The 14,265-nt window shown below is 37.9% G+C and overlaps 1 protein-coding gene across 1 annotated transcript in view; it reads right to left on the reverse strand.

Annotated features, from left to right (window-relative positions):
* Wrn (WRN RecQ like helicase) overlaps positions 1-14,265 on the reverse strand; it is a 107,715-nt gene that overhangs the window by 37,951 nt on the left and 55,499 nt on the right. The window contains exons 19-21 of the mRNA XM_059244335.1: positions 8,900-9,087; positions 6,144-6,318; positions 2,927-3,108 (exon numbers count right to left, since the gene is read on the reverse strand). Of these exons, the coding sequence (XP_059100318.1) occupies positions 2,927-3,108; positions 6,144-6,318; positions 8,900-9,087 (545 nt within the window). The remainder of the gene's footprint in view (positions 1-2,926; positions 3,109-6,143; positions 6,319-8,899; positions 9,088-14,265) is intronic.

Consider the following 14,265-nt stretch of genomic DNA (forward strand, 5'->3'; position numbering starts at 1 on the left):
CGGGACACTGCCTGTGCTATCGCTCTGCGGTAAGAAATACAAAATCACAGAATAAGGAATATAAAATCACACAATAGTGACTGAGGATATGGCCCACATATGCTTGTCTAGCATGAGTGAGGCCAAGAGTTGATACCCAGCATCACAAAATTAAACAAATAAATAAATATCAGGAAGCTAAAATCATTGCATGATCACTTCGACAAGTTTCTTTTCTTAGTCACAGAACTTTAGCATGAGCTAGCCTAAAACTTTTATAAATTACAGGGACCCTTGATGGAACAAATTCATCCTCAATGCTTGCTCTATTCTGCTTTCTCCTTCCCTTACAGTTTTAGCCCCTTTGTCACTGACACAGAGTAGTCTATCTGTGTCTATCTAAAATCTATCTAAAGGTTCGAGGACCTCATCCTCTGCACCTACTAACTCAGCACTTGAGATCGGTTAACCCAAGTTAAAGCCCTACCACACTTAGAATGCTTGCACCTGCACTGAACATGCTGAGGCTTTTTTCTTGTCATAATTCTCTAAACATTACATATAAAACTATTTATACATCATTTACTTTATAATAGATTTTATACTTAGGCTAGAGACAGCATATATACGGAGTACACAGCCATAAACAAATACTGTGCTGTTTTGTACAGGAGACTTGCGCATGGTGAGATTCTTGGTATCTGAGGGTCCTAGACCAATACCCATGTATAATAAGTGACAATTGTGGGGGTGTTCTGGCACCACCATTACTTCCTGACCAATCTTAATGAGACAAACCTCTTAGCATATCTTTTAAAACCCAAGTAAACCAGAACTGTAACTACTGATGAGCTTGCACTAGAAAACACAGGCCTATAATGTTTCTGGCATATTAGCATAATACACAAATAAAATAAGGTCTGATGTTAAGCAACTGATATTTGATATATTCCAAATTTAATACTAGCTTGCATAGATGTGTTCCATCCAATTTACTTTAAATTAGTTTCATAAAAGGTTGATCAAGACAGAGATTCCTGGCCTGGAGGGACAGCGCAGTGGTTAGAAATGCTTGCTTACAGGGGACAGAGTTCAGCGCTACATGTCACAAAGCAAAATACACTCAATATTCCTAGAAGAAAGATCTTCGATCTTACCATAAACCTTTCCACTTATCTGATCTGACTCTGTAGCTGCCACTTCTTCAGGGAAGTCTGACCTGACTTCTCAAGTTGGTAAACAGCACTCTCTAAACAACGTTCTCTCATAACACTTAACACATAGCATTCATCAAATTTATCTGGGCCAGAGGTGGTAGCACACACCTTTAATTCCAGCATTCCAGAGGTAGAGGGATGTTTGTGAGTTCAAGGCCAGCTTGGTCTACATTCTAGCCCAGCCAATGCTACAGAGTGAGACTCTGTCTTAAAACAAACAAGAACAAAGATATATTTATATGATCTTTAAAAAAACTAATAATAAAGACGGTTAGAAATGAAAATAGTGAAAAGAACACTATGCATGCGTACATACATACACAGTTCTCTTGTTAAGATCCAGCATTCCAACTAGACCGAGTCCTACAAAAGCAGGCACCATGTCTGATTTTATGTACCTCTGCATCCTTAGCACTAAGTTCAGCTCTTAGAACATGGCATTCACTCAATACCCTGAAAAGTGATGAAGATGAACAATGCCTGCCTGGGGTAGGCTCAAGAATCATTTTAATAAAATGAACTAATATGTCTACTGAAGACCCTAACTTACTCATCAACCTGGAAGAACCCTTGAGAATCCCCTTATACTGGCAGGCTCACTGCTTGAGCTATCCTGGTTTCTTTCCCTGGTTCCTAGAGATAAACTGGTAAATACTGCCCCTAAGATGTTGCAATTTTGTGGGAACCCACAGAGGCTATCTAGTGAGACCTTACTCAGGGTCAGAGAATCTGAGCTTGCCTTACCCAGCAGGGCTGCATAAGGAGATGATTTAGCCACAGGCGTGTTTACCAGGTGTTTGGAAGGGTCTACACTTGGCTGTCCAGTGTGCTTTGATCTTGTAAGGGGGAGGTCTTTTGCCTCTCCCCTTACATGTTACAAAAAGCCTTTTGAATAAGCCTTCGAGGCCATTGGATAGTGATTCAGACCCTCCTGAAGCTATCCTGAGTTTCTTTCTTCTCATCAATTAGGTCTCTCTTTCTATCTAGTATTTTCTCATCCCTCTCTCATATGAACCCATGAACCCTTCAAAAGGTGGGAGCTGGCCTCCCACACAAGTTGAAGCTGTTCTTTCAAATATAATCTGACTGAACTTAAGTGACAACTTACTTAGTATTTAAGTTAAGTAGTTTCCCTTTTCTTGAATTTCAACAGAGAACACGAAAACTTACTATTTTATGAGAGCACTCTGTCAACACACTGTGACATGATGATCCAGGCATAGTCAACAAGGCAATTTTCACAGCTATGAGCAATGGCTGTGAAACTTATTAAACTAATCATGGAAACAATAGTAAAGAGAGTCGAAGAAGAAGTAAACATATATTTTAGAATAAGCACCATCATAGCTCTGGGAGAAAAACTTAGCAAACCACCTGGGATCTCATGAGATAAAACTGGAGACATATCCCCCAAAGATTTAAAGGATGGGAACTGATCACTGCTGTACAACAACAGGACAGTATGCCGTAAGACTTATGTTATGCCCAAGGAGAGTCCTGATCTTGTTAGCTCCTCACACTAACCGGATACTGGTAGAACTGGATCATCTCCTCTGTGACAACACTTACCACAAATACTCTTCATGGGTGTTCTGTTAGTTTTGCTCACTTTTCACTTGTGACCCCTTTAAATATACTCACAGATCACTTGAAATTTTAGACACGACCTCCAATACTTTATTGGAAAGGGAAAAAGAAATTTGTAAGGGGAAAGCAATAAGCATTTTTACCTAGTTAAGTTAAAGTCTGCTGGAGCCCAGAGTAAGTGACAAGAACTCTGAAGTCCATCACGGCCAGCTCTACCAATTTCCTGGTAATAGGATTCCATTTCCTTAGGAGCACCATAATGAATAACTTTGCGAATGTCGGCTTTATTAATGCCCATTCCAAAAGCTATAGTAGCTACAACACACTGAGAAGAAACAATAACACAGTGAAAATCATATTTCAACATAACTAAAACTTAAAATAATAATAGCTCGTTCACTGATGTAAAGGTGAATTCAATATAACTTCAACTTCACTTACAGACTGAAAGATTATCTATCCAAATACAAATAAAGGTTAGTGACCATAAAGTATGATTTCTATTCATCTCTGTGCAAAGCAAATAAAGCAGGTTATTTGGATACCTGCAGCTATGAGAAATAGTTACTATCATAAATAAAACTTGTATTATTATGAAGTTTCAAGTGTCCTCACCTGATAACAGAATGTCTTATTCTAAGAACTACATCATTCATGACTGCAGAGTGAAACGCAGTTAATGCTACATCTTTTTGATGGGTATAATACCAAGAAGATAAAGCCGTCAAACAACCTAATATGAACTATGAAAGTAACATTTATATGGCTGGGAAAAAACTCAAAGAAGAATTAGTGATGAGTACACAGAAAAAAATCTTTAAAAACAAGAATATAAAACAATAAGCAAAAATATAACAATATATTATAAGGATTAAAGACAAAGTGTTTATGTTAATAACTGTGCAACAGTTAACCCAAATTATGGTGTAAACCAAAAGGGAAGTGCGGGATAATGCTCTTGAACAGTGTAAAGATTTGTCGCTCATATTGGTTTAATAAAATGTTAATTGGTCAGTAGCCAGGGACGAAGTGTAGGCCAGGCGACCAGACTAGGAGAATTCTGGGAAGAGGAAAGGCAGAGATGTGGCTGCCAGCCAGATGCAGAGGAAGTGAAATGAGAATGTTGGACTGAGAAAGGGTACCAAGCCACGTGACTAAACATAGATAAGAATTATGGGTTAATTTAAGCCATAAGTTAATTAAGTTAATTAAGAGTCAGTCAGTTATAAGCCTGAGCAATAGGTCAAATAGTTTATAACTAATATAAGTCTTTGTGTGTTTATTTGGAAGTGAATGGCTGCGGGACTGGGCGGGACAGAAACTTCCATCTACAGGGAAGGGAAAGGGGTCTAGGAACTCACAGGCATGGGAGGGAAAGGACAGTCACACATATGAAAGACAGGTGAACTGCAACATTTTAAGTCGGGAATCAATAGAGAATCATAAAAACTAATAAAAAAAAATTAAGATGGCAGTACAAGCCAAGTATGACAAGATATAGCAATAAACTCCTAGAGTCAGTGGGAAGGACTGGGAGAGGGGACGGGAGAAGACACTTCACTGAAGACACAACAGAAGTAGCTGCATGTACAAACAAGATTAAAGTGTTGTTAATAACATGTGTTCTGGGATGGGCCAGGAGAATGACAGGAAGGAGGAAAGGAAGAATATAGGAAATCAAACTAAAACATGAAAATAAGGATGAGAAAATGGTAATCAAGGCACAAATGTGGAAGTGAGAACTTTAGGCAAAGAAACCAGGTTCTATACAGCTAGTAATTAATAAGCAATATAATTCCAACCATAACCAGATGATCTTTTCTTTTGATGTCAACTAATCTACTAACCAGATTTTCAAACTATGCCTATAAGCTTTCAGGTACAAATTAAAGTTATTTTACCAAATAAGTTATTCATAATTTCATTCAAGAAAAGGTATCTTAAAATATAGGAAGGACAAAGCTAAAGTTTGCAATAAAATTTGAGAACAAACAGTTACATGCAAACAATGGAAAGCTACTGCACTTGTGATTTGATTTGAGTAGATACTAAATAAAGTACTTTTTTTCTAAAATTATAAATAGAAAATGGTTTCAAGCATCAGTGTATCATATGAAGAGCTACAAAGGTCAGCTTCTGTGGTTGCCATAAAACAGAAATCCATTGGAAAATGATAGAAATGACTATTTATAAATTGTTACATAATTGTTACATTGATGGCTTCAGTAAGAACTCAATAAACACTCAACAGAAAGTAATCAATTCCAAGAGTCCCAGACAAAACTGTACACAAATGATAACATGTAGTTCACCATGTTAAAAAAGGGAAAGGTTTCAAAACATATGTGAAGCTTTTGAATAATGGCCAGGAAGGAATTTACAGGACCAGCTGTTAGACAAAACACTACCTGATGTTAGCTAGAATGCAACTATTGATACAAACTTTAAAGTCAAATTAGTGACTTTCTGCATTGGAAAGGACCACTGAAGAATTTTAAGCCATCTTTTAAAATATTAATGCTTCAATCAAGTTATACCTTGGCAGTGTGGTGGTTTGAATGAGAATGGCCCTCGTAGGTTTGTATGATTGAATAATGATACCCGGGGTAGAACTATTTGCAAAGAATTAGGTGATACGGTTTTGTTGGAGGAGGTAGGCTTTGAGGCAGGCTCTGAGGTTTCAAACGCCTATGCCATTCCAGTTAGCTCTCTCTGCCTGGTGCTTATGGATCAAGATGTGAGCTCTCAGCTGCTGCTCCAGCACCATGCCTTCCTGCCTGCTGCCATGTTCTCCGCCATGATGATCATAGACTCAACCTCTGGAACTGCAAGCCCCCAGTGAACTGTTTCTTCTGTAAGATGCCCTGGTCATGTATCTCAGCACAGTAACAGAAAAGTAACTAAGACAGGCAGTAAACCACTTATCTTCCCCTCCACCCACTCCAAACTCCTCCTTCTCTGAGCCCAGTACGCTCTCACAGGACAGTGTCTCTGCACCTGCTGCTCTTTCCTGGGGTTCCGCAACCAATGCCTTTGCCCTCATTACCTACTGACCTGAGGAACTTGACAAACTCAGACCCTCCTCGGGTGTCATAGTCCTACACGGCCACTCTCATCACAAAACCTGCTTTACCAGAGCTAGTGTTTCCCCTCTGCGTTGCTCAGCAACAGACAGTTTGTTATTTTCACTAAACTGTGTGGTTTACTACACCTATTTTCACTATAGAATGATTGCCCTTATCAGAGTAATTACACTATGCCTAATTCAACAAAATTATTTGAAAAATTGGGAAAATAAATATTTGATGGCTACTTCTATTTCCTATGAAGAATTCAGAGAAAGGCGGTTGGTCCTCATACCTGAATCTCATCTCTAAGGAACCAATGATGAACATCCTTCCGTTCACTAATTTTCATGCCTGCGTGGTATGCTCTGCAGGCTAAGTTCAGTTTCCCAAGTTCAGCAGTAACTTGTTCTGTCATTTTTCTGGAAGGACAGTAGATGATAGTAGGACCTTCAAATTCCCAGGCAGCACTGTGGAGAGGGCAGAGACAGAGAAGGCAAACACACCTATCATACGTATGCTTCAGGGTATCGGGCTTTTATATTTCACAGTCTTTGCTTTCTACTCAGTCTTTAAGGAGTCAGCAGACCCAAAAGCCAGCTCTGGAGCTCTCTGAAACCCCAAACATGTGGACAGACAAACATGGAAACAAATCATGTGAGGTCAGAACTCTGGCATTCAATATTGGCCCACATTAGAGTTAAAATCAGCAATCTGGTTGTTTAGAAGAAAACCTGATTTTCAAACTTATAAGATCTGGCTACAAATACTTCTCGAAAGGCAGCACAGTGGACTTGTCTTTGCTTATTTAAGAGGTAACTGAAGAGTTTCATCATTGCATAAAATATTACATAAGATTTAAAGATAAAACATTATTCCAAGGTTTAAGGATGTGTCTGCAGATGATAAAACTGAAAGTTATCTATAGAATACATCAAGGAGCACCAAGGAGATAGATGTGTTGGGAAAGATTATAGTAGTCTGGGCTAAAAATTAATCTCAATTAGCAAAATTAACATAAAAATGAGAAGAAAGCATTCCATAGAATATTGTTAGGCAAACAAAAGCAGAAAAATAGGAAAATGCAACATCAAAAAAGAAGATGGGGGAAGGCACTTTAAAAACTCAATCAGCCGGCGGTGGTGGCGCACACCTTTAATCCCAGCACTCGGGAGGCAGAGCCAGGAGGATCTCTGTGAGTTCAAGGCCAGCCTGGGCTACCAAGCAAGTTCCAGGAAAGGCACAAAGCTACACAGGGAAACCCTGTCTCAAAAAACAAAAAACAAAACAAAACAAAAAAAAAAAAAACAAACTCAATCATTAAGAAGGGAGAGAGTCACACTATAAGGAGAAAGAGCCATAGATATTGAGAATAATGTGCACTGAGAAAGGACCAGAGATTAGGGGTTAGGTCGTGACATAATTGTAGAAATGTCTAGTTTAAGAGAAGCCTTTGACAAGAGGACTTGTCCCTTTGCTGTAAAAGGAAAGTATAGTACAATGTATTCAAGGAGACTCTAGAGTAGCAAAAACTATTCTATTCATTCTGTTCCTATTCTGTTCTGAACAACAGGCATAGCTCAGTTGTTACTTAAATTATTCCCTAAGATCCACAACAAGAACCAGTGCTTCCTTGGCCTCGAGTCCGTCTCTTCCACTTTTATCCTTTCTGGAAGTGCAAAACACTAACAATACTCTAAGTTCTTACTTACCTGGATTTCTTTTGTGTGTGTACTGGCAGGAGAAAATTATTTTACTTTATTCAGACTACTTCATTTCATGAAAATAGCAACTTTTCACTCAGCAGGCAGGCCAGAGAATACGGCATTATAAAGGTTCTTAGCATAACAAATAAAACATATAAAATATATTTAACAAAACAAGTCCTAGAAGCACAATGGCCAGCTTCATCAGTACAATGAAGATCGGCAGCTTCCTCGTCAGTTAGACGATTTAGCAAGCTCACTTGTATAAAGCACCTAGGGTAGTCCTTGGAACGGTGCAGACTCCATGTAGACTATTAAAAAAACAAGTCCCTATAGCAGAGGTAGGTCATGTAATTAGTAAAGTAGATAGAACTCATAAGAAAGGTTCATGCCTTATTTGTTCATTTACTTGTAAATTATTAAAAGTAAGCCGGGTGGTGGTGGCGCACGCCTTTAATCCCAGCACTCGGGAGGCAGAGTCAGGCGGATCTCTGTGAGTTCGAGGCCAGCCTGGGCTACCAAGTGAGTTCGAGGAAAGGCGCAAAGCTACACGGAGAAACCCTGTCTCGAAAAAAAAAAATTATTAAAAGTATATGCCCTATTCAAGTAATAGCATAAAATAAAAACAATATCAAAACAATTAATTAGTTCCTGCCCACCTACCCTTCTGCCCCTCACAAAATATATATGCTTTGAACATCATGGAAGAGTGGACAAACGGATTGTAAAAGCCAATGGTCAGAGAAAACTGGGGTGACTCAGTGTCTCCTGGACATGACAGGACCACTGCACTCATGAACTCAGAGTAGCTGTGCTTGTCTGCACAGGACCAAGCCAGTCAGCACTCTAGTATGATGTGAGAAGAACTCTGTGAGCCCCCACCCCTAACTGAGGCACTAGAGACAGCTGATAGTGTCTGAGATGGGGAGAGTTAAGTTTTCTCCTGACTAGCTGTCCATACACCTGTGGATGGCCGCCTACCTAGAAGTATATGACAGCACAAGTGAGAATGGATATATTAGGAGTTTTTTGTTGTTGTTGTTTTTGGGGTTTTTTTTGTTGTTTTTTTTTATAAAAAGATAGTTGTGAAGTCAGGTAGTAGAGAGATGAATGGATCTGGGAGGAGTTGGGGAAGTAATAAAGGGTAATTACAATCAAACTATGTTATATGAAATTCTCAAAGAATTCATAAAAATATTTTTAAATGTCCTTTAATCTAGGCCACTGACCTATGTAGTATTACACTTAACTTGAACCAAAGCTACATAAAATTTGAAGCAACAAACATGTAGAAAAATTTAAATAATTTCTTTAAGAAGAATTTCATCTGTCATTATATCTTTACCTTGACTTTTGGACAAGAAATGGCTTTAGATCTTGAAGGATATTTCCTGTTTTTTGTCTAACTTCTAAGTACAGATTTGGTCGATCAAATCCAGTACAGGTGATCTGAGGGTTTTTCAAGTTTAAGCACCGTATAATATCTTCCCGGATCGAAGAACTTGCAGTAGCAGAGAGGGCAATGACTGGAACCTGGGTAAGATACAAGGTAAATGGATTTCAACATGACGGGAAGCGCATTGATTCTCATTGTCCTCTCACAAAGCAACAGGCGTGACAACACAGGAACCATGTCCAAGACTCTCACGCTATTGTTTTGTTTAAATATGTATTTCTTTTTGTCATGTGGGGGATGAAACCCAGGATCTTGAGCATGGTATATGAGTGCCCTTCCACTGAGCTACATGCCCTGAGTAAAGAAGAAAAAATGTTTTTAAAAGAGAAAAATTATCTCCTACTTAGTAACACTAAACCCGTAAGATTTCAATGCAATTTATCTTGCCCTATTAAATTAAAACTACTTATTAGCCGTCTATACTCTAGTGTTGATAGAAACAGGGATTATATTATATTTGGGTTTTTTTTTAATAATCTGTAATTCACAGTTCACAAGCCCTGGCAGGTTATAATTTAATAACCTAGCTACATAAAACAATTTATCCTTTCTTTGGCAAGAAGATTTCCTCACAAGTTATATTGGCACACAGCTTTTCAGCTGTAGAAGCAATGCTCTCAACAGTCTTGACAACCTCTCTTAGGGTTCAATGAGTTATCAGTGCCATACTGTATATAACAAATACGGAGAAAGTGAAACATGTACTGACTGATTCCTTAGGGCACCAAGTCATAGTCTATTTTCAGTCTAGCAATTCTTCACAGAATGAGCAGCAAAATCAGGAAGCACAGTAGGTAGCAGAAAAAAATTAATATTACTTTCAGAAATTCAAAGGTAGGTGAGCGAAATACCTCCCATATAAATGTCTCATGCTTTATCACTATTATAATGGGAATTACATTTAACCATGGTACCACTGCATTATCAGAAGAAAATAAGTAGACTTAAAATTTATTTCTAAATCATTAGCCATTCTATTGCTAAGAATGCAGTTATCTTTTTAAAATGATTTTTTACCTGTTGTAGATAGAGGAAACAATATCCTCATAAAATTGGTTACTTAAATATACTGTGACTACCTCACAAACTAATTTAAGCATTTATCTTATAGCTAAGTATAAATGCATGTGCAGCCTGCCAATTTACAAAGAAATATGTGTATAATTTGACTTAAAATTAAAACAAAATACAATTTCTTGGGGAATGAATATGATCCAAGTTCATTAAATATGTTATGGAGATATAATGAAACTCATTATTTTGAACAATGTAAGTTAATGAAGATAAAAATGTTCAGTATAAAATAAATATTACCAGTAAAAATACTATAGATTTAGACAAAGCTTCAAGCATTACTTAATTTTTGTGAGTTTAGAAAAATAAAGCTTATTTTCAGCCATACACAGAGAGGAACAGTTAAATGCCTGAAGATGTAGCTCGGTGGGAGAGTGCCTAGCCTAGCACGTACAAAGCCTTGGGTTTGGTCCTCAGCACTAAATTAAGGAAATTTTGGTTCTCAGCACTAACCAAGAAATAGCTACTCTTACAATTAATATAACTTAATTGCATTAGAAAGCATCTGAAGTCATACAAAAATAAACTAATTCAATGAAACCAAGTAATTGAAATCATTTCTTTGAATTGTCAATTTTTAAATTTTATGAAACCACTTTAAAATGTAACCCCAAATTAATTTCATTTATTTTGGGCTAACAATTGAACTGTTCTCTGCATTGGGAATGTATCTGTTAGTGACTAAGTCATGAAAAACCCAATTTTTAAAGAAATTAGTTTCGATAATTAAGCATTAAAATGGATATATTTATGTTAATATAAGACACAAACACAAGTCTGAGAATAAGGAATGTTTAGTATTTAGAGGACCTTATCAGGTGTGGTGGCACACGCCTGTAACTCCAGCACTCAGGAGGATGAAGGAGGAAGACAGCAAGGTTGGAGTTGGCCCCAGCTACACAGTGAGACCCTGTCTACCAAAAAAAAAAAAAAAAAAAAAAAAAAAAAAAAAAAACCAAAACACCTTAGCTAACATTTAAAAAGGAAATGTTAAAATTGCCTATGAATTTACATTTTTAACCTTACATGAACCAAGAATTTTATCACCATAAAGGTTTTTATTAAACACTTTATAAATGTACTAATAAACTCCTTGCTTAACTATACATGCAGATAAAGAGAAGTTTTAAGTATACAGCCCATTTAAAAAAGATGAGGTTTGCTTTTATTAAAAACAAACTAGGCTTTCTTAGAAAGAATACAATGTATGAGTAGACAGATAACATGTTTATGAAAGTAAGGAAATGATCATAAATACATTTATGAAAAGCTGGTAAGAAAAAAATTCAGACAAAAGCACTCACAGTAGTGAGACAACCTAAGTTGGATAAGACTACTATGGTTCAAATTCTGCTTTTGTCCCTTATTAGATGTGGGACTTCACTGTTTAACTCCCTAAGCTGCAGTTTCTCTCCTCTGTAAAACGTCTATAACAACATCATCAGTCTCATCAAACTAAATAGCAAGTGAGACAAAACATCAAAATGTGCTAGGTGGGTGTGGTGGTTTGAATGAAAATGTCCCTCACAGGCTCCTAGGGGAGGCAGTATTAGGAGGTGTGGCCTTGTTGGAGGAAGTGTGTCACTGGGGGTGGGCTCTGAGGTTTCAGATGCTCAAGCCACGCCCAGTGTTACTCTTCCTGCAGCCTTCAGACCCAGATGAGGAATTCTCAGCTACTTCTCCAGCACCATGTCTGCCTGCATGCCACCATGCTTCCCGCCATGATGATGATGGACTAAACCTCTGAACTGTAAGCCAGCCCCAATTAAATGTTTTCCTTTATAAGAGTTGCTGTGGTCAGTTTCTCTTCACCAATTTTTGGCAATATAAGCAACAAAATATAATACAAATAATATAATGCAAATTAATCTTATGACACTATACATTTAGGTGGCTCTTAATTATATACTCCATGACACAAAGGTTAAAAATACAGCCATTCTGTTTCCAAATTAGATCATGTGACTAGTTCACACTCTGTAAAATACACACAGATTTTAGGTATTTATTCTCTTGTGCCAGTTGCTCAGTGTCTACTGTATGCTGGTCCTTTTAATGGGTCCTTAGGACAAAGTAATAGGAAGAGCCAATGTGTCTCATGGACTTCTAACATACTTCCTCCTGGTTGGAGACACATTTTGAAGGCTATGCAAAGCTATTACCTGCTGCTCCTTCTCTGGGCTCACTTTCATGATTCCCTCCAAATGGGCTTTTTGTGTCAACTGTTTGATTGATTTCTAGTATTTTTGGATTCACTATAATAATTTGTGATGTATCCAGATTTACAACAGTGTGATGGCTCAGAACAGTAAGACCAAGGACAATGAGAAAACTGAGATCCCACAGGTGGCATTTCTTGCCACTCCCTAACAGAGAAGTTCTTAAAAACCCAGGGGAAAGGATCCTCCGCTACTTGAAGAACAACCTGCCAAGACTCTCAGCTGGAGGAATACGCTGCTTAATCACTGAAAGAACTGAAAATGATCTCATTATGTATAGAGCTAGACATAATAAAAGATTTAATTCCACCTGAAGAGTGTTCAAGAACTGCTTAAAATATTTAAAACTCCTTTACCACAATTCTGGAATCGAAGGCCTAGGAAAGGATTACAAAAGCACTCTTCCTGATTTCCAATTACTCAGCTCTCTCTATCTCTTTAAGCCATTCTAACTTAGTGGAAACCAGTCCCACAGAGCAGTGTCTAGTAACCTGCACTGTGAGAACACCTTCACTTGCTCCTCCATGTGACCTGTGCTATTGGCACCATTCATCTTCCTGTATTACTCGTATCTTTCTAAGTATAATGTATCACTTGTTTCTATTGCTTCTGCTTACCCAGACGTGGAACTTAACCCCTCACTAGACGAGGAGCTACTTAAGGTTTGTCCCTTTGAAATCATTTGTTTAGGAATCAGCACTGTATACTATTGTATAGCTATTTACCACCCAACTCTTTTATAGCTACCTACGTAGAAAAGTTACTTCATTGGTTCCAAGCTTTCTGGCCAGAATTCATTCATTCATTCAAGTAATTATTGATCAACTGTTAAGAGTCAGGTACTACCCCTGCTTACATAAACCAAAAGAAATAGAAAAACTCCCTCTTGTTATGGTTTAGATACAAACTGTCTTATCCATGTGTAGAAGTGTGACTCTCCAGGTAACAGACCCAACTACTGAGAGGTGACAGGATCATGAGGGTTCTAATCTGATCCAGTGGTTTAATCCAGTGATGGATTCCGTTAATAATCTACTGCCATGAACATGAAAGACTCTATAACATAAAACTCAGTGAGATGTGGTTATCAATTTTTGCCTTTATTTGGTGAAATGGCATACTATAATAGGACTTTGCACAGAAGATACACATTTAACAGACATATTCAGAAGTATCACTTTGACTGCTGTACTGAAACAGACTGGAGATGGAAACCAAGAGGTTACTGTAATAGCCTAAGTGAAAGAAGGTGTAGGCTAGCACCAGGGATATGGCAGGGATCATGAGAGAAGTGATCAGAGTCTGGATACACTTGGAAGACCTCACAAGATTTCCTTAGTGTTGAAATGTACGGTGGAGAGTGGCAAAAAGTAAAGTTACCATGTATAGTGTGTACCAGGTACACACTTGCAATCCAGGTACCGGGGAGACTAAGGCAGGAGAATCTCTAGTTTAATTGTGGTGAGAGAGTCTGAAGAAAAAGCATCAGGGTGGGAAGGTCACCAGAAGTCAGTTTGGGATAGATTAAGTTTGAAGTACCCATTAGGAACCTACATAGAAGACTCATAAGTAGGCAACTGTGTGTATATACACATCCTATAAGTCTCCTATAATATGTGTGATTTATATTCAATAAAATGGCTAAAACAAGATGTAGTGACAAAACCAAATGCTGGCAAGTAGACAGAGGAACTCAGTCATATGTTGGTGGTATTAACCCATGACAGGGATGTAAATTTGAGAGTTCTCCATAGATGGATGGCATTTAAATCTGTATGCTATATGAGACAGCCATGATGATGAACACAGAGGAAAGACCAGGCATGCTGACCTTAATCAAACAGGAGGTATAAAGAACAGAAGAGACTTGAGGAGAAGGGCATGGGGGGAAAGAAAGAAATCCAGGAAAGTGTGCTGTTCTGTGACAACTGAAGAAATATGATAATAATAATGGCTATCTTG

This window comes from Peromyscus eremicus, chromosome 17 (genome assembly GCF_949786415.1).
Source record: "Peromyscus eremicus chromosome 17, PerEre_H2_v1, whole genome shotgun sequence".
Classification (NCBI taxonomy): domain Eukaryota; kingdom Metazoa; phylum Chordata; class Mammalia; order Rodentia; family Cricetidae; genus Peromyscus; species Peromyscus eremicus.